This window comes from Dasypus novemcinctus, chromosome 4 (assembly GCF_030445035.2).
Source record: "Dasypus novemcinctus isolate mDasNov1 chromosome 4, mDasNov1.1.hap2, whole genome shotgun sequence".
NCBI classification, from domain to species: domain Eukaryota; kingdom Metazoa; phylum Chordata; class Mammalia; order Cingulata; family Dasypodidae; genus Dasypus; species Dasypus novemcinctus.
This window is the reverse complement of record NC_080676.1, coordinates 154,576,630-154,596,525: the sequence shown is the minus strand read 5'-3', so window position 1 is coordinate 154,596,525 and position 19,896 is coordinate 154,576,630. Positions and strand designations below refer to the sequence as shown.

The 19,896-nt window shown below is 47.7% G+C and overlaps 1 protein-coding gene across 3 annotated transcripts in view; it reads right to left on the bottom strand.

Annotated features, from left to right (window-relative positions):
• The window catches only part of SLC5A3 (solute carrier family 5 member 3), a 69,708-nt gene that overhangs the window by 17,003 nt on the left and 32,809 nt on the right, over nucleotides 1-19,896 (bottom strand). The window contains exon 2 of one of the 3 annotated variants that reach the window (XR_011648709.1): nucleotides 205-11,456. The exons of 1 other annotated variant lie outside the window; for it this stretch is intronic. Coding sequence is in view for 1 of the 2 variants with exons in the window: in XM_058296199.1 (XP_058152182.1) it covers nucleotides 12,528-13,523 (996 nt within the window). In the remaining variant the exon portion in view is untranslated. Of the gene's footprint in view, nucleotides 1-204; nucleotides 13,524-19,896 lie in introns of those variants that run through there. One more of the 3 variants, XM_058296199.1, reaches the window with a different exon arrangement.

The following is a 19,896-nucleotide window of genomic DNA, read 5'->3' as shown; positions in this document are numbered from 1 at the left end:
GTTTGGTGTATTCGTTTTTAAAGAGAAGCAGAAAACACATCAGAATCATTATAACAAGAAAGATGAAATGTGGGCAGTTCCGATTCTAACAGCTCTATTGGTAGAGATCTTTGGTAGAAGCAACAGAAACTGTCTTTGGCTAATTTAATATTTAAATTTTTTTTTTAAAAAAGGCATATATTGTAAGGATATGAGATAGCTCACAGATATGGAGGAAAATCTGAAGAGCCAGGCTTCAGAGGGTTCAGGGACCTGAGCAGCTCCAGGGATCTGGGAGGCAGCAACTACTGAGTAGCTTCTTTACAGCTCTTCGGCCAGGATGGATCCATGTCAATCACTGTCAGGCCTTGTGTCCTATGACTCAAACTTCAAATTCCAGGGGAGAGCATCCTACCAGCAGGACATCTTGATTGACCATCCCACCAAAACCATACCCATTGGGAAAAAGCGTTTGTTCCCCAAAGTAAACTTGGGAGACTGTAACCAAAAGGGTGGAAAAGCTGATGTAGCAGTTTGATATGGTTATGTATTCCAAAAATAGATACTGGATTATGCTTGTAATCTGATCTGTACCTGGGCATGATTGAGTTCTGATTAGTGCACCCCACCAAGGGGTGGGGACTCACAGATAAAAGGCATGGAAAAGAACAGAGTTGGGGGCTTTTTGACATTGGAGTTTGATGCTGAAGCCTTAAGCTGGAGCCCTGGAAAGTAAGCTCACAGAGGAAAAAGAAGCAAGACCCAGAAAGAGAAATGCTGAGCCCAAGAAAAAGAAGCCTGAGGAAGGGAGGAAACCAGGAAGCCTGAACCCTCATAGATGTTGGCAGTCATCTTGCCCCAACACATGGAAACAGACTTTGGTGAGAGAAGTAACTTATGCCTGGTATCTGTAAGCTCCTACCCCAAATAAATACCCTTTATGAAAACCAACCAGTTTCTGGTATTTTGCATCAGCACCTCTTTGTCTGACTAATACCAATGAGTAAGACCCAATCTGTGCCCTCATGGAGCTTACATTCTATGAAGGGATTGACACAAAATCACAGATAAGGAAGGATGTACAGAATGACATGGGGGACCCAAGGGCTCATGGAAGAAGGACCTATATCCAGTTGGGAGACAGATTTCATTGAGAAAAGTTTATTTGAGAGGATCCCTGAAAAATGATGGAGAGGGAAAGAAAGAAAGAAACCAGACACTAAGGCAACAGGTAGGCATCCAATTAGATAAAGTACAGGGTAAAGGAGGATGAGAAATAAGATTGCAGGTTGGTTGGATATAAATATATAATTAATAGGTATCTGTTATTAAAAAACAAAACACAAACAATTTAAAATTCTTTCAGAGATAAACTTTCAGTGATTTTCCTTCTGGCAAGAAGGAAAAGACACTTTACAAGGATAAACTTAAGATACAACTGATACAATATGGAAGGTGAGAGAGAGATGTAGCCAAAGGTACAAAATAAAGGCTGAAAGAATGGTGGTGTCAGGAAAAGCTGAAGGGAAAGCTGGAGAAGCTGGTTGGGAACAACACAAGATGAGTTTCATTTGGGACATGCTCCCAAATCATGAAGATGAAGTTTCCCTAGCTTCATCTCCCAAGATGTAAATCTTAAGCCCAACAGGTAGGTTTGAAATACAAGAGTTACCTGCAGAGAGAGAAAAGGATCGATGACAGAAACTTGGGGGACACAAGAAAACTGGAAATCAGAGAAGCAGATAAGGGTGTAGTAAAAAAGAACATGGATAATCAGCAGCCAGCTCTGTCACAGGAACTAAGAGGCAGTCTCCAGAATGGCAGGGAAGATGGAGATGAGGAAAAAGTCAAGTATGGTGGCTTCAAGGTCACTTAGCAAGGTGGGCCCAAAGCCAGGCTTCACAGTATCTGTGGAGGAGGTGTGATAGCAAAGAAGAGGTGGGAAGAAGGCCAGAGCTGGAGGAGCAAATAAGGGTAGCAAAGGTTTCTTAGGAGAGAGAAAACATGAGCAAGTTAGTAGTTAAAGAGGAATGAACTAGTCAAGAGGATATGAAGATTTAAAAAATAACCTTGTATGATGACATGCATGTCTGTTTTGAAAATTCATAAGTTTTACTATAAATTTATTGTGTTTGTTCATGTATGAATGATAAACTTCAGTAAAATTTATTCAAAAAAATAAGAATGACATCTATTAATTTATTATGTAACTGCTATATGCTGAACATCGGTCTAGTGTTTTATTTTTACATATTTAATCATCACTTCTTGCCTCCCCACCCCCACCCCACAAAAAAGCAAAGAAGGTTTACATATTTGGAAAGCGGGGCCCTGAATGACGGCATGGCTTTTAGAACACATGGCGGCCAGTGAGTGGAAGAGCCTGGCTCAAGGGTACAGGAAAGCTGACGAAGCAAAGTCAGGGGAGGAGGTCAAATGCACACCTGGACAAGGGGGTAAAGGCCACTGCTACTCAGAGATATTAACTGAAGGTGTGCAAAACATATTTTGAGGTGCAGGAGGAAATTTCAGAAAAAACTACCTTCCAGTGGCTCATTTTGGATCAAATGAAAAGAAAATTTCAAAACATGTTTACATGTTCGTTACGATAAACAAAGGAAATTTACTGAATTCATATAAACATTCTCTGACAGACACTGCTAAAATGCTGTGACTGCACTAAGTTTATGTTTTTACTTTCATCTTGTAGCCCACTTAGGCATTTAAACAATTCCTTTAAAAGGTTATGCTTATTTATGTATATTTAACCAACCTCAGTTCGAACCAGTAATTTCCTAAAAACAGCAAAACGGGGGTCAAAATCTCTTCCCCTTACCAGTGACTGGATAAAAAGTCTATGGCAACTTTTCCTTATGACTGTATACAAACATATTTTTATACAGCACTCGCCAACATGAAGACTAAATTCTTCCCACATTTTATTAGTTAACAGACATTTTCATATTTCTGCAGAAGCCTCATTACTAACAGCAGGATAACACTTCATTTCATTAAAAACATTTGTTTCTTGACCAGGCATTACATCAGTTAACTTATTTATGATGAGATGGACGAACACTCTATCCAAATAAAGAATGGGAAGGTCTAAAAAAACAAACAAACAAAAAAACCCAAATCTGATTGTTTAGCTACCCAAAGGATAATTTTTTTTTTTAAGGTGGTACCGGGATTGAATCCAAGACCTTGTACATATGACGTAAACTTCTGTTAAAGTGTCTAGAACAATAACCTTTATGGGCTTTTTAAAGGTCCACAAAACTGCTCTACTATTTTTTGCCATCGAACATATTTGAGACAATTTATCATAAATATGGTATAATTACTGAACAAAGACTTCAAGACTTTAGAAGGGAGGATAAGGGATAAGAAGAGCCAACATACACAGAATGCGTTACAAAAACCTGTTTCTTTTTTTAAAGCCACTATTACTCGTTTGCTCCATGAAAGTAAAAATATTCCAAATTTTAAAAATAATGTTGGATTAAATACTATAGATTTATAGCTTAGATTTCTCAAGTAGTCATTTAATACTGTAAAGGCCAGAGAACCCTAAGAGTAACTAAAGTATATAAGTGAAAAGTACCCATGAATATGATATAAATTATCCAATCATCTTTACAAGAAAAAGTTATAGAAAAAAAATTAAAATATTTATAGGGAAAGGGAACCATTTCAAAATAATGTGAAAGGCCCAAGTCATTAAAAATGAAAATATTTCAATAAAGTCAGGAAAAAAGTCAGCACATAGTGGATATCCGTGATCTTATACAAAAGAAAAAAGTACTTATGAAAAAAAGTCTGGATGAATATACAACAAAAGGTTACTGCTATTAATGTTCCCTAGGTGGTAAGATGAAAGGAGTTCACCTTCTCTTTTTTATAACTTTATTATCTGATTTCTTTTACGATGTGCAACGAGCAGGTGTTTTAGAAAAAAATCGCCTCTTTGGACAAATGCAGTTTTTTTTGTTTTTTTAAGAAGAGTTTCTTCCCTTAAGTATATGCCAACTGGTATCTTACTATAGATGCCATAACTTGGGAATTCTACATTAAAGCCCTGCATCCAGGTCTGAACATTTATGGACTCCACATCCACATAGGTTTGTTTTTGTTTTCTTTTTTAAAGAATTATTTATTTATTTATTTTTTCCCTCCTCCCCCTTCCCGGTTGTCTGTTCTCTGTGTCTATTTGCTGCGTCTTCTTTGTCCGCTTCTGTTGTTGTCAGCGGCACGGGAATCTGTGTTTCTTTTTGCTGCGTCATCTTGTGTCGACTCTCCATGTATGGCGCTATTCCTGGGCAGGCTGAACTTTCTTTTGCGCTGGGTGGCTCTCCTTACCAGGCGCACTCCTTGCGCGTGGGGCTCCCCTACGCAGGGGACACCCCTGCATGGCACAGCACTCCTGGCATGCATCAGCACTGCGCATGGGCCAGCTCCACACGGGTCAAGGAGGCCCGGGGTTTGAACCGCGGACCTCCCATGTGGTAGACAGACGCCCTAACCACTGGGCCAAGTCCGCCGCCCACATAGGTTTTTAAATAACATAATAATCAGGGAGCTAAAAATGGACAACTTTTACAGGTGGATAGAGCCCTGCAAGCTAGTACTTCAAGCAACACTACTGGTTTGTGCAACTGGTTGCTCTATCTCTTGGGGAACCAGGAGAAAACTAGAATTTAGAAGTCAGGAGCCCAGAGATCACTGGTCCTAGAATCAGAGCAGACCAGAGAGATGTGACAGGACAAGGCTAAATGTGGCCCTGACATTCGATGAAATCAATGTAATGAGGAAAATAAAAGGAACCTGCCCATTTTTCGGTCATGCAGCCAGGACTGAGATTCTTTGAAACCTGGGAAATCTAACATGAAAATGTATTCTTGGGGTATGTAATGGAAATAAAAAGAACCCAGGGGAAGAATGGGAGAAAAAACAGAGAAGCAAAAGTTAGCATACTCAATGACTTATTGTGAGCTTAGAACACTAATAAAATGTAAACAGTGAAACAGAATCATGGCTCTTCTCGGCGAGGTAACACACGGCTGAACATGCAAGTGTAAAGGTGGTAAGGAAGAAGAACTGTCAAGTAACTTCCACTGCAGGGTGGGCAGAAGGCCTTAAGCTCATAAACTAGACTTACCTGAAGTGCAACAGATGTCCAAGGGACCTCTGCAGCTGGCTGACTCTGAGACCTGAAGACCAGTACAGGTATCAAAAGGCTATAAATGAATACATTTAAAGATCCAATCCACACAGTGAGAAGGAAGTGATAAATTAAATGAGATCTAACTTTGTACTGATTTATTAGTTATCAGTTATGTACCTAGGTTAACAGTAAATCTGTGTAGGTCAATTATAATGCAATGTTGCTCCTTAATTTATTCAACTGAGACACTTCCAAAGTCTCAAGCAAAGAATATCATCAGTTATCATTAAAGGACAAATTTGGGGGCTCAACTGCACACAACAAATGATCCCTTTCATGATTTAGGTAAGACAAAGGAAAAAGCTAGACTTACCAAGGCACTCTTCTAATGCTTCTAATGTCCCTAGAGAGACATAAATATTGATGCCTGTGCCTCACCCTCAGATATTTAGATTAATTGGCCTGTGACTTCACAAAATCCCAGGCACTAGGATATTTTAGAGCTCCTGAGATGCAAACAAAGGTGAGACATACTGTAATAGGGAGACACCTGCCCGGTTTCTTCTCATCATCCCCAAGATGAATGCCTCTGGCTGAACTACAGTTTCTAAAAGATTCTCAGCAATGATCTCCTCCAACTCTAATTCAAGGAACGTAAAAGCTCTACTTCCTTACAGTAATAATAAGTCCTCACTGACTGTGCAATGGGTAAAGGATCATCCAACAGGTGACTTCTTGTGGTGACTATGACTGTGACTGCATCAGCTAGAAACAAAGCCAAAATTAGGGTACCCAAACATGCTATTCTGAGGGCACTCCAAACCCCACAAAACCTGTACAGGGAGGTTTCCATTTCTATCCTCCCCATCCCCCTCCAGATGAATAAAAGATGGGAAGAAGATTGGCAGGAGTCCTGGTTACTATGGCAGCAAGCAAATGAAATGCCAAAGCCCGTGAACCTGCTAGTGAGCAGAAATCAGGTACACACTATCGAGCTCCGTCTTGTCGACTGCTCTCCTTCATGCACAATTCAGTTCCCTGCCTTCCCATTATATTTTGACCTCTTCCTAGAGTATAAAGGGACTGCATTGGACGGCCAGCGAAGTAAGATGCAATAAAGCATTTTTTTTTCTTTAGGTGGTACCAAGGATTGAACTCTGAACCTCATACTTGGCAAAGCAGATACTCAACCACTGAGGTACACCTCCTCTGCCTGCAAAAAGGATTTTAATAGGAGAGACAAAAGGTTGACAAGAAAATTCTATTTAGGTCCTGTAAACCTTCTGAACATCAGTGAAAAGGCTTAGCAAAATATCAGTTTCTTAAAAAAATATATACATCGATGGGCTTCGGAAAGAGTCAGATTTGCATTCGTTGCTGAAAAACAGTCAAAAAGTCCACCAACCTGGCCATCAGAATTCAAGTAATGGGAGGAAGGCACTTTATGAACTGGGCATTTGCTCTACACTGAAGAGCAGGAAGGAGAAAAGAGAAACAGAGGAATTAAAGGGATAAAACCTCCAAGATTCAGATATAACCTAGAAGAAGTAGCTTTTCTTGGTATTTTCTCTCATTATTCCTAAATTCATCCTACTACCCAGACTAAACCCCCTCACGGTTGCAACTTCCTCACACTTTTACTAGATGGTGAGGATAGAATCTTGCCAACAGTATGCACTCAATAAATGGATAGTTGAGAGATATAAGTTGCTAACTGTATTTAATTCAACTAGAAAGGCAGAAAGGACTGCCCAAGTCAAATTTCAAGAAATAAGATCTTCATTGCAAAGAAGGAAACCATTTGTGGTTTGGTTTGTTTTGTTTTGTTTTTGAAAGACCAAGATGCCTAATGAAGCATCTATTAGTCAAAAACAGACAGGCACAGTCAAGGAACTGGAGATAGGCAGGTAAAAGACAGGAGGGAAAAAAAAACATACAGTCAGAAACACTTAAAAGTGCATCCAAACTTGGGAGGTAAAACAATGGAAGCTCAATTCCTAGAGTGTATAGAGATATTACTATAACAGAAGCAAAACCCAGGAGAAAAAAGCTACAAAAATCTCTGTCAATGAGTTAGCAAGCCCCACAAGAGACAAGAGGACTTTACAAAGGTCTGCCCTAGAGTGTGACAGTGAGATTTCAAATTAGAACCAGAAGGGGAACAAATCCCAAGGGAACACAAGGGACCAGTGGTCCTCATTTTGTTGTAATTATTTCTTATTACTACATTAGTACTGTCTACTGAAGTACTGTACTCACATTGGAGAGTACATTTGAAAAGAAATATGAACTGCCTCAAAATTGTCCAAAATGGCCAAAGACCAAGACGTGAAGAGTCTGAAATCTGTGCTGTACACCCCAGAGAATGGAGAACGTTAAGTCTGATTTGAGAAGACTTAGATACAGCATATTTATCTTCAAATACTCAAAGGGAAGAAAAGATGACATTTAAGAGGCAGAACTTGGACTACTGAATGAAAGAAGCAGATTTGGGATCAATAAGAAAATCCTTTAAAATCAAAACTTTCTGAAAATGGGATGTACTTTTGGGGGAAATGAAATGTTATATTTCTTGTGGGTGGTGGTTACATGGGTGTTTGCTCATAGTTATTCACTATACTCTATATGTCAGACTAAGAATGTGTATTACATTTCATAAATTTTTAAAATGCTTATGGGATTCATGCATTGTACAGAAGAATCAACTAGATGGCTCATAAGACCCCTTCAAAATGTGAACAATCGTCACAGTTTTATACTTGGAGAGATCAAAAGAATTTGGGAACTCCAGTTGGGCTTCTGGGTCAACATGTTCTTTCAGCCAAGGGCAAAAATGGGCAACAGACTTTGAAATTTTAATCTTGAAATTTTAATCTTTAATCTTCAAATCTTAGTGAAGAATGGGATACCAAGACTTCCAGGTAAGTTGGAGTATACAACACAAGCATCTAACTGTGCTCCTGAACATCCACACTAGAGCTACTGTAAAGGGAGCTTTTTTAAAAAAAGGCTTAACCCACAAGAATGAAGAGGAGAGAAAAACCTACTACTACTACAACTACTAAAAGGGGATTTCTGAAAAGGGATAGCTCTGCAAGAAATAAGAGACAAAAGAAGGAGGGGCAACAGCAACATTTCGGAAGGAAGAAGACAGAGAAAAGCACCAACAGGAAAAACCCAAAAATCATCTTATTTACATTGCAGAATTCCACAAAAGACTTGAGAACTGGCAATACCGGGCATCTCTGAAAGTAGGGGTGAAGTGGGAGACTAGCCTTACAAGCAAAGAAAATTTGGACCCAATAGTAGGATTGAGAAGAAATAGGAGAGAGATTGACCTGTGATGGAGGACTGACAGCAACCCACCACCAGAAAAAACCCCACTGACTTCTGAGAAAACATGACCTGCCAATGCCTTGATTTTGGACTTCTAACCTCCAAAACTGAAAGAGACTAAGTTCCTGCTGTTTAAGCCAACCAGTCTGTATTATTTGTTATAGCAGCCCTGGCAAACTAAGCAAGCGTTATCATACCAAAAAGGAGATTAAATTAAAAATGCATGCAATTGCTGAGAGCCCTATGCTCTGGTCCCATTTAGCTACCACAATGATGGCAGCCAGACCCATGATCCTCTAGTGAAAAACTAAAGAATTTTCTCTGGGGAATCTGACCTTTCCTGGAGATACTGCCAGTGTTATCCAGCAAACAATGAGGACAAACCACCAGACAAGGAAGCCAAAAGCTCCACCTACACCTTCAGAGATTCCAAACAGCAATTTTAGTCCACTCTCCTAAACATGAACAGACAAAGAAGGGTGAGCAGGCCATCAGAGAAAAGTCTTTAATGTAAGAACAACACACACAGAAAAAAATGGTTATCCTGGAATAACTCAGAGATAAGGCAGGAGAAGAAAACCTCAGCATCTTCAGAGATAGGAAGATAGGGCATCTGTGAAACAAGAACATGAGACTTAAAGCCAGAGAAAAATTAAGGGAACAAAAGAGCTCTTAAAAATTAAAAAACTGATAGCAGAAATTCAAAAGATACTTTTTCTCAACAAAACAGTTGGAAGATACAATTTGGGAACTCTCCTACAAAGAGCAGACAGACAGATGGAAAATTTAAAAGGCTGTATGAAGCCAAGTGTACCAATCCAAGAGGTCCAAGAGCTGAACAAAAGGGGTTCCAAAAAGAACAGAGAATCATCAACATCCTCAAGCTGAAAGTCACTGAGTTGCCCAACTGAAAAGACCAACTGAGGGACCAGTAGAATGAAAGAGAAACTTTTATCAAAGACACATAACTGTGAAATTTCAGAATACAGGGCCTGGAAGCTAGAATAAAAATGATGGCATATTTTCAAATTTCTGAAGGAAAATGCTTTCTTACCTAGAACTCTATGTTCAGTCAAACTTTCAAACAAATATGAGATGGAATGAAGGCATTTTTAGACAGGGAATCTCTCTTTCTGGCGAAGCCACAGCAAGCGTGGATGGAATAAACATCAGAAAATGCTGTAAGGTGGGTCAAGCGATGTTTCCATAGGCAGATACAATGGGCACTTTTCAGCTTTTCAGCTCTTTAAGGAATCTGAATTCAAACCTTTTGAAAGGTTTAAGAAAGGGAGTGTTTTAAAAAGCAGACAGCAGATGAAATGGAGTTCAAGAGGCAGGGAGACCAGTTGGACAGTTGTTGCTGTGAACCAAGTAAATGATGATAGCAGCTCAGACTAAAGTGATGGCAATGAGAACGGAGAGAAAGAGGCCGAGAGAGATGCAAATGAGGAATGAGTATGTCCCAGAGTCTTGAAAATGACACGTAGTAATTGCTTTTCTGGGGGATCTAGCTTAAGAAATTAATCCTAAACACAAACGAGGATTTGTTCACAAAGATGTTCACTGCAGCAATGCCAGGAAAAGAGGCACTCAAATAGTTGCTGCAAAAAGGTATAGGAAACACTGGGGAAATGATGGCATGGCCAGATAATGGAGAAAAAAAAAAAGCTGTTAAAATTTGCCTTTAAAGCTCTTATACTGAAAAAGGAAAAGCTTATGATATAACACTACGTGGGGGGAACATTAAGACCAACTAGAGGGAAACAGACTTGGCCCAGTGGTTAGGGTGTCCATCTACCACATGGGAGGTCCGCGGTTCAAACCCTGGGCCTCCTTGACCCGTGTGGAGCTGGCCCATGCGCAGCGCTGATGCGCCAAGGAGTGCCCTGCCACGCAGGGGTGTCCCCCGTGTAGGGGAGCCCCACACACAAGGAGTGCGCCCGTAAGGAGAGCCGCCCAGCATGAAAGAAAGTGCAGCCTGCCCAGGAACGGCACCGCCCACACTTCCCATGCCGCTGACGACAACAGAAGCGGACAAAGAAACAAGACGCAGCAAATAGAGAACAGACAAGGGGGGGGGGAGAATTGCTGGCGGGCGGCCCGCCGCAGGCGGCGGGGTTCGGTTGGCTCCGGGAGAGCTGCCGGGGGGCCGGGGGCCCTTTGAGCCGGCAGCGGGTGGCTCAAGGTGTGGTGGGGACGCGCAGCGCGGTGGAAGAACGCTACAGAGACGAGGGCTGTGCGCAGGTCTACTTTATTGAGGAAGTGCACTTGGTTATATAGGGTTGGGTGAGGGAGGGGTTAGTGCTGGGGCGGGCTAGCTACAGGGTGGTGGTGGATAGGTGGGTAAAGGCAGATGGCTATGAGGTAAGCAGTGGCTAAGGAGGGAGGCAGATTATATGTTGGCAATGTGGGCGGGACTGGCGGGAAGAACAGCAGCAGCTGGAGCGGGAAGATAACAATGGCTAGGAGGAGGGGTGAGGGGAGGCAGCAGCACAAGCTGCTGCTAAAAAGGGCTATAGAGCAAGGAGGTTACTAATGGCCGGCGGCAGGAACAATTGCTCTCTTTTTGTTTTTGTGGAGGGGGGAATGGGGAGGGGAAGAGGTGGTTTTGGCCGTACACCGAGGTCGAAGGAGCTCTCGCAATCGGGCAGGCATGACCATTGAGGGGGGGCGGGTGGTGCGGCCCAAAATCCCCTCTGCACAGAGGGCGGTACACCCATACCTGTGGGTCAGGCGGACGGCACTGGGCCCTAGTGCGTGTCCGTCTTGCCATCTCCAGCGAACGGGCTCCTGACTGGGTGACTGGCGGGACGATGGAGACATAGGGGTAGTTGGGGAGAGGGCAGGGAGGCAAGGAGGGCGACGACTGGGGTGTGGGCTGGTGTAGACGGGCAAGGTAGTATTGGTGGTGGGCGGAGAAGGCCAGAACGGATGCAGGCGGACGGCTGGGCAAGTCCGGAAGCGCTCTGGGTGGTTTCTGAAAAACAAAGGAGGAAAGAGAGGGGGTTTATAGGGGGGTGGTACGGGCTGTGCGGGTGCGGCCTGCACGACGCGGAGGGTTTTCGCTGGTGGCAAGGCGTTGGTAGTGAACTTGCACGAAGGAGCTGAAGACTGCGTTTGTATGGTCTTTGGCGAGACAGACTATCCTTCGGACAGCCCAAGGCCCCACTGTAAGGGCCAAAATGAGGACAATGAGAGGGCCTAAAAGGGGGAGAAGGTATGGGAGGAGAGTGTGGAGAAGATTAGGAAAATAGTTTGCATTTTCTCGTTCTCGGCGGCGCTTGTCAAGTCCCTCTTGGACCTTTCTTAGATTGTCTTCGGCTAGGCCGGTGGAATTGGCGTAGATGCAGCATTCTTCTCCAAGGGCGGCGCATAGGCCCCCTTCTTTGATAAGGAGAAGGTCAAGGCCACGACGGTTTTGGAGGACCACTTCAGAGTGGGAGTTGAGGGAGTCTTTGAGGTATTTGACTGCATCTCGGAGGTAGGTGATGTCTTCATCAACGGCTTGTCTGAGCGAGGAAAGGGCAGAGGACTGTGTGGCGAGGGCAGCGATGCCAGTGCCTGCCCCTGCAAGGCCTAGGATGGTACCCACTGTAAGGATGGCAGTGATAGGTTCTCTTTTTTGGACATGGACGGGGAACTCGCGCCGTTGCAGGGAGGAGAAGAATTCGTCGTCACTGTGGAAAAGAACTCGAGGGGCTAGGAAGATGAGTAGGCAAGTTTCATTGGTGGCGTTGAGCGTAAAGACACTGACGCAGGGGGTTAGTCCGGTGGAGGTGCAAAGCCATTGGGAGGTGTTATGTGGGATTAAAAATTTGGCGAGAGCGTGGGGAGAGGAATAGTCGGAGCAGGCGCTCGGTAGGGGATGGGGACCTTGACGAGAATGTACACAGTGTCCGGTGGAGGAAACAGATTGAAAGGTTAAGGGGATGAAGGGGGCATTCCAGTTGCATTCGGCAGGATTCTCATTGGCGGTTTCGGTGAAGGAGAGATTGGTAGCGATAGGTTCATAGAGAGGAAGAGAGGGGGAGAGACAGAGCCAACAGTTTCAAGTTAGGTTGGGGTGAGACGCGTTTAGAGAGGCATATGCGGCATTGATTAGTTTAATGAAGGGCAAGCGAGGCATAGGGGCATGGGAGCTGAGGGAGGTGCTGGCAGGGGGGGTGTCAGATGGAGGGGGAGAAGGAAGTTGAGCCTTAGGGGGGTCAAGAACTTGATTTGGGCTGATAGCAGGGGAACGTGCTGAGGTGGTTGTATGGCGCTTTTGTATGGTGAAGAGGCTGCCGTGGTCATGACCGTGTGCATATAGGCGAGCTCCCCACGTGCGGCCAGTCAACCATTGATCATCATTGGGATTTTTGATTGAAAATGTGATGCTGGCGGACAGGTTGGTTTGTAGGGGGGTGGTGCTTGAGAGAAAGAGATGGGGATCTTTGTTTGGGGCTCCGGACCAGCCGTAAGCTATTGTCTCGCAGCCCCAGGAGGGGCAGAAGAAACTTGTCGGATCTTGGCAGTCAAGAGTGGAAGCAGGGCAGATATAGAAACCAGTGGCGGATGAGACTATAGTCTCCTCACGAGTGGGGCCAAGTTTTTCGCAATTGACAAAGGAGCGCAGGTTTGCTGCTTGATGCTTGGGCTGGAAGCCAGCGAGCTGACAAAAGGGCAGGGTAAAGGAGGGGGCGCCTACGGTCACATTGAAGGAGATGAATTTGTCAAACTGAGAAAGAGTCCAGTTGAAAGGTTGGTAATTCAGGTTGGCGGTAGTGGAGGAGGCGAGGGAAAGCATTATGATGAGGATGTGAAGGAGGATGGAAGTATTCTGGGCAGGGGGAGTGGTAGATGATGCCTGGGCACGGGCAAGCCGGAGGAGGCGAAGTATCTGCGGCTGGTGGGGATCCTCAGGGCTATTGATGGTTAACTGGTTCATGCGATGGGCAAGGAGGCGGCAGCGGCGGCGTTCACGGCGGGTGAGCCGAGGAGTAGGCTCTGGGCTGGGCGCTGATGGGCGGTCAGGTGAGTCTGAAGGCGAGGCAGTGGGCAGCATCTGCAAAGATAAGAAGGGGAGAATGGGAGGGGAAGGAGGAGGAGAGAGGGAAGGAGTTTGACTCTCATCTAAGGCACAGGGGCGTTGCTGGTGGGGTCGGGATCCCCGGTTGGGAGGTTATTCGGATCGCAAGGAGTGAAGGGTTTGATAAGTCGGCCCGGGACCCAAATAGGTTGTGGCTCTGATTCTGGGAAGACACAGGCGAATCCACGTCCTTGGGTTAGGAGCGGTGCAGGCCCGTTCCACTTGGTTGTGAGCGGGTCGCGCCAAAGAACGAGAGGCGTGGGGGTGGGCCGAAAGGAAGGCCCCCAGTGCTTGTGGACAGGCGATAGTCCTTCAGAGTCAAAGGTCATTAAATTGTGCTGGATGAGCATCTGTGTAACAGTCTCACGGGGGGTGAGGCGAGGTTGCGCGTTTCTGATTTTCTGGATGAGGCTTTTGAGGGATTGATGGGCGCGTTCAACGAGCCCTTGTCCTTGTGGGTTGTACGGAATGCCGAAGTGATGGGTGATATTGTAAAGCTTAAGGAAGCTGGCAAAGGCGGTGCTCCGATAGGCGGGGCCGTTATCAGTTTTTAGGTCCCATGGCACACCCATGAAAAGGATGGCTTCCCTGAGCGCTGGATGGAATACTTGGCCGACTCTCCAGGGAGGGCAGTGGCATAACAAAGGTGTGAAAAGGTATCTATTGCAACGTGGAGGTATTTCCATCAGCCAAATTGCGGGACATGGGTAACGTCGAGCTGCCATCTGGAGTTAGGACGCAGCCCACGGGGATTAACTCCTTGGGGCTGAAGCGGGCCCAGGGGCAACAAGGGGGCGCACGAGCGACAAGCACGCACCAGATGCTTGCAGGTTTCAATAGGCAAATCTGGAAGAAGTCGGTGTAAGGCGGGTGCTCCAAAGTGGAAGCGCGCATGTAATGCTTTGGCTTGGTTGATAAGGTCTCCAGCTATGGTGGCCGGGGCCACTGTGTGAAGGAAGATTGCTTGGACTGCTTGGTCGGCTAGGTGATTGCCGTGGGCCAGAGGGCTGGGGAGGCCAGAGTGGCTCCTAATGTGGGCAATAAACCAGGGGTGTCGGCGCTCTTCAAGCAGACCTTGAAGGGTAAGGAGAGCCGTGTTGATGGAGTCTGGGCTGGAACTGATGGGTGCTAGGAACGCTGAAAAGGCGAGAACTTGGCAAACTTGCAGGCAATAAAGGCTGTCAGTGAAGATGTTTACTGGGCGGTCGGCAAGGAGGCGGAGGGCTAGGGTGACAGCTCGGAGCTCGGCGACCTGCACGGAGGACTGATGGGGGTGGGCATGACAGCAGGGCTGAGAGCGGTTGGGGCAGTAAATAATTACTGCAAGTTTGCGTTTGGAGGCATCTGTAAAGGCAACGGTAACGTTGGGAAGAGGCTTTGAGGATGGGAATGGGAAGTGGTTAGGCGCTGCTATGGGGAGCAGGCGTAGGCCTTGGAGGAGCCGGTGTTGCGGGAAGTGGTTGTCGAAAGTTCCTGAAAACATAAGGAGAAGCGCCTGCATGTCGGGGGATTCTCTGAGGAGGAGGCTAACTTGTTGAGCCGTGAGAGGCCAGACAACAGAGTCAGGCTGGCGGCCAAAGTGGTGGGTGGCACGCTCGACAAGAGCCGTGGCAAGCTGGATGAAGAGAAGCGATTGCGGGCTGATTTTCCGAAGCTTGCTCTTGGCTAAATGGGCCCAGAGAAGCGGTCCATCCTGCCAGAGGAGGCCAGTGGGGGTACCTCGCGTGGGAAGGACTAGGCCCAGCAATGGCTTGTCGGGGTTGAATCGCTGTAATTCGCAATTCTGGAGGGCATCATTGACGTACCCGATTGCATCACTCGCTTCTTGGGTGAGATGAATTCTTTTCGAAGGCGCCTGCGAGGGAGGGCCATTGGTGCATAAAAGTCTGTATAAAGGTTGTAACTGGTCCGTGGTAACTGGCAGAGCTGGGCGGAGCCAGTTGATTTGGCCGCAGAGCTGCTGGAGCTCATGGAGTGTTAAAGTCATTGGAACATTGATCATTGGCGCTTGGGGGGTCACAGTCTCTGAGATCTCGAAGCCTAGAAACTGGAATGGAGGGTGTGTAGCTACCTTCTCTTGGTTGACGGTGAGGCCAATGTGTTGGAGGTTTGTGAGCAATTGGGTGACGACGGAACGCAAGTTTGACTCTTCTGGGTGAGCTACAAGGAGATCGTCCATGTAATGAACAATGGTGGCTTGGGAGCTGAGAGGCTCTACTGCTGTATGCACAAACAGTTGGCAAATGGCCGGGCTGTTCTTCATGCCCTGGGGGAGGACTTTCCATTGAAATCGCTGGGCGGGCCTCTGGTGGTTGGGCTGAGGCACCGTGAATGCAAACTTTGGGCGGTCATCAGGGTGAAGAGGAATGGAGAAGAAACAGTCTTTGATGTCAAGGACAGCTATGTGCCAATGTCGCGGGATAGCTGAAGGGTGTGGCATACCAGGCTGCGGGGAGCCCATTGGCTTGATGTGTTTATTGAGCTCACGCAGGTCATGAAGGAGCCGTGGCTTGCCGGACTTCTTGATGATGAAGAAGATAGGAGTGTTGTATGGGCTGATGGAGTGTTCAATGTGACCAGCACGGAGCTGCTCATCTACGAGGCCTTGAAGAACAGCGAGCTTTGGGACAGTCAAAGGCCATTGCTCCACCCAAATGGGTTCCTCTGTGTCCCATTGCAGAGGAACGGGTGCGGGGGGTTGAACGCGAGCAACGGCCGAAACTATTGGGGGGACGGCGATGACTGAGATGTGGAGAGGACAGCCCCTGTTTGGTGGAGAATGTCGCGGCCCCACAGGATTTGGGAAACTTCTTTAAGGATGAGTGGACGGAAGAAGCCTTGCTGTCCTTCAGTGTCTTGCCAAGAGATGTCTCTGGCTGCTTGCTTGGACGTGGACTGGCCGGTGGCCCCGATGACGAGAGGCCCGTCGACGAGTGGAATGCCTTCAGCCTGGTCTAGCGGTATGCAGGAGATTTCTGCACCGGTGTCAAGAAGTCCGGTCATCCATTTTCCATTTACACAGACAGTGAGGAGAGGCTTCTCTGCGGGCGTGATGGGGACGGACTATTGGATGTTTACGGGCGTGGCTGGTGACGAGTTGGCACGCTGGCGTTGGGGGGGGCCTCTTGGTGGCGGGGCTGAGGCTTGCCCCCACGCCCGTTTAAAGGTTGGCGATTGGGGTTGGTGGCACGGCAGTCGCGGGCCCAATGGTACCCCTTGCCACAGCGTGGGCAGGGGGTAGACAGCAGACGAGGAGCGCGCGCTGTGGCTGGCGGGCCTGGAGGCTCGGGTACAGGGTGACTGATCGGACGGTTGGTACACCCTCTAGCGTAGTGGCCGAGTTCCCCGCAGCGGAAGCATTGGTTGGAGGCTTGAACTGCGGCGACAACAGCGGCGGCCATGGCAGAGGCCTGGCTGGAAACGCCGGAGCAGGCAAGGACCCAGTCGTGGAGGGGCTTATCGCGCAGCGGGCGGATGATAGCTTTGCATGCGGGGTTAGCGCCCTCTTGTAGGAGGTCCTTGATGAAAGATGTTTGGGCCTGAGCTCCGATGACCTTACGCTCGGCGGCTGCTTGCACACGGGCAACAAAGTCATTGAAAGGCTCCTCAGGTTTCTGGAAGAGCTTAGTTAGGGGCTCCGGAGCGGAGGCAGCGCAGGAGCGGAAAGCCCTGAGTGCGCACTCCCGAAGCTGGACGAAGAAGCCGGGCGGGAGGCCTATATAGGCTTGAGGCTGGGTGAAACGGCCGTGGCCGAGGAAGGCGTTGGCCGGGAAGGTGATGCCAGCACGCGCGTTTTCGGCGATCTGTGTCTCGCAGAATGAGCCAAAATGGGCGCGCCAATCAACAAACTGGCCGGGCGTTAGTGTGCCCCGAGCAAGGGTGATCCAATCATAGGGGACACAGCGGGGGACGGCCATGCGTTCAAGAATGTCCTGCGCGTGAGGGCTGGCCAACCCGTCCTCCTTAATGGCTGTTCTAAGGGCCTGCATATCTTTGGGTGAGAAGGGGATCCAAATCTGTGGGTTGGCTGGGCTCCGAACGGGGTTCAGGGGGAACATGTCGGCAAGCGGGGCAGTAGGAGGGCGGAGAAAAGCACCGTCAGCGTCTGGTTGAGGCATGTTAGGGTGATCGCCAGGATCCTCGTCGTCACCGTTAAAGGGAGAGTGAGGAGTAGCCCACGGGGAGACTGTTCCCGGATAGAGGTAAGTTGGCAGCTGGCTAGCGTAAGATGGCGGCTGGTGAACGTAAGATGGCGGCACGGCCGGAAAGGGAGGGCAGTTGTAAGGCGAGTTCCGAGAAGAAGCAGGAAGGGGCGGGGCGGTGGACTGGTCCCTTCTTCCGGCTGGAGCTGGCCAAGATGGCGGAGCAGCCGCGTCACTTCCGGGCACAGGTAAAGATGGCGGTGCAGCCCTATCCGGTGGTGGTAAAGATGGCGCCGAAGGAGCTTCCGGCTTAGCGGAAGATGGCGGCCATGCATTTTCCGGGGCGGGACCGGATATTGACTGAACAGGAAGAGGCGGGCAGAGGCGGGAGGAGGGCAGAGGCGAAGAAGAAGGAGGAAGTGCGCCATGTTTATCAGGCGCGGCGGGAGACTTCCTTTGTTTGGAGGAGGAAGAAGGCGGAAGTTCGCCATCTTGCTCAGCGTCTGAGTCAGAGGCGGCGGGGGGGTCTAGCTTGAGGGCGGCCTCGAGCTGAGCGGAGAGAGAGCGGGTTTCGCAGTCATCGGGCGGGTCAGGGCCAGTGGGGGGGGGGCTCCTCGGACGGAGCGCAGACAAGTGACTCGGCGGGAGACGGGACGCCCTGCAGGCAGGCGCGGATAGCGACCAAGGCTGGGATGAGTCCGGGGGGAAATTGCTTACGCTCATGTTCCATGGCAGAGGCAACACGGGCAATAAGAGTCTCATAAGTCTTAGGGCTCCATAGAGTACAAGTGGCGAGCCACGGATTGAAAGAAAGAAGTCCCAGTACCGCTGCAGCTGCCGAACCGAGACTCGAACGTTATTAGTCTCTAGGAGGGCGGCGAGTGCGCGGACCTGGGGAACTTGTCGGGACGAGAGGGAGGCTCCCATCTTTGAGCGACAGGGGGGGGTGAGAGACGCCGGAGAGTCCCTACCTTGAGCGGCGGCGTGGGGGGACGGCGACGGGCCCCACGTTGGGTGCCAACTGCTGGCGGGCGGCCCGCCGGGGTTCGGTTGGCTCAGGGAGAGCTGCCGGGGGGCGGGGGGCCCTTTGAGCCGGCAGCGGGCGGCTCAAGGTGTGGTGGGGACGCGCAGCGCGGTGGAAGAACGCTACGGAGACGAGGGCTGTGTGCAGGTCTACTTTATTGAAGAAGTGCACTTGGTTATATAGGGTTGGGTGAGGGAGGGGTTAGTGCTGGGGCGGGCTAGCTACAGGGTGGTGGTGGATAGGTGGGTAAAGGCGGATGGCTATGAGGTAAGCAGTGGCTAAGGAGGGAGGCAGATTATATGTTGGCAATGTGGGCGGGACTGGCGGGAAGAACAGCAGCGGCTGGAGCGGGAAGATAACAATGGCTAGGAGGAGGGGTGAGGGGAGGCAGCAGCACAAGCTGCTGCTAAAAAGGGCTATAGAGCAAGGAGGTTACTAATGGCCGGCGGCAGGAACAGAGAATTAAATAAATAAATCTTTTTTAAAAATTAAAAAAAAACAAAAGCACCACCAATTGATTTTTAGAAATGTGGCATGGCTTAATTCTTGTTGCATCCTAAAACTTCTGAACATAATTTCCAATGGTATCAGGAAGGACTCAAGTGATTTAGAACATCAAAAAAAGACTCAGTAGAAGGTGGAGCATGAGACCATTACCCACAGATAACATCAGGCCAGAGACTCTCCCACTTTGAGCAAGGCAAGTCACAATACTAAAACAAAAGTGAGTTGTACCAACCTCAGGTTTAAAAAAAAAAATTTTTTTCCTAGTTCTGTGTGCTGAAAAGTCCCAAAAGTAGTGACACCCCAGTGCAATGAGTATCCCCAGAGCTAGGTATCTAAATAAAATTCCCTAAAAATGGCTGATTTCTGAACTGGGGCAAGGAAAAGGGCAAGAACTGCTCAGAAAGTAATGGAAACATGTCATAAAGGACAAAGGAACTAGTTTAAAGGGGGTCCCACTGGAAATAGTACAGCAAAATGACAATAATGGATTGTAATTCAATGAATAAAATAATCCGCGAGTTCATATCAATGATTTATGGGGAAAAGGAGCTTTTGCTTTCAGTATGGATAAAAAAAGTTTAAAAAATCATCATTCTGCACCATTATAGTAATAACTTAAGAATTAGCAGATTGAACCAGGCAGTCAAGTTTGATGAGGAATAGGCTTATTACATCA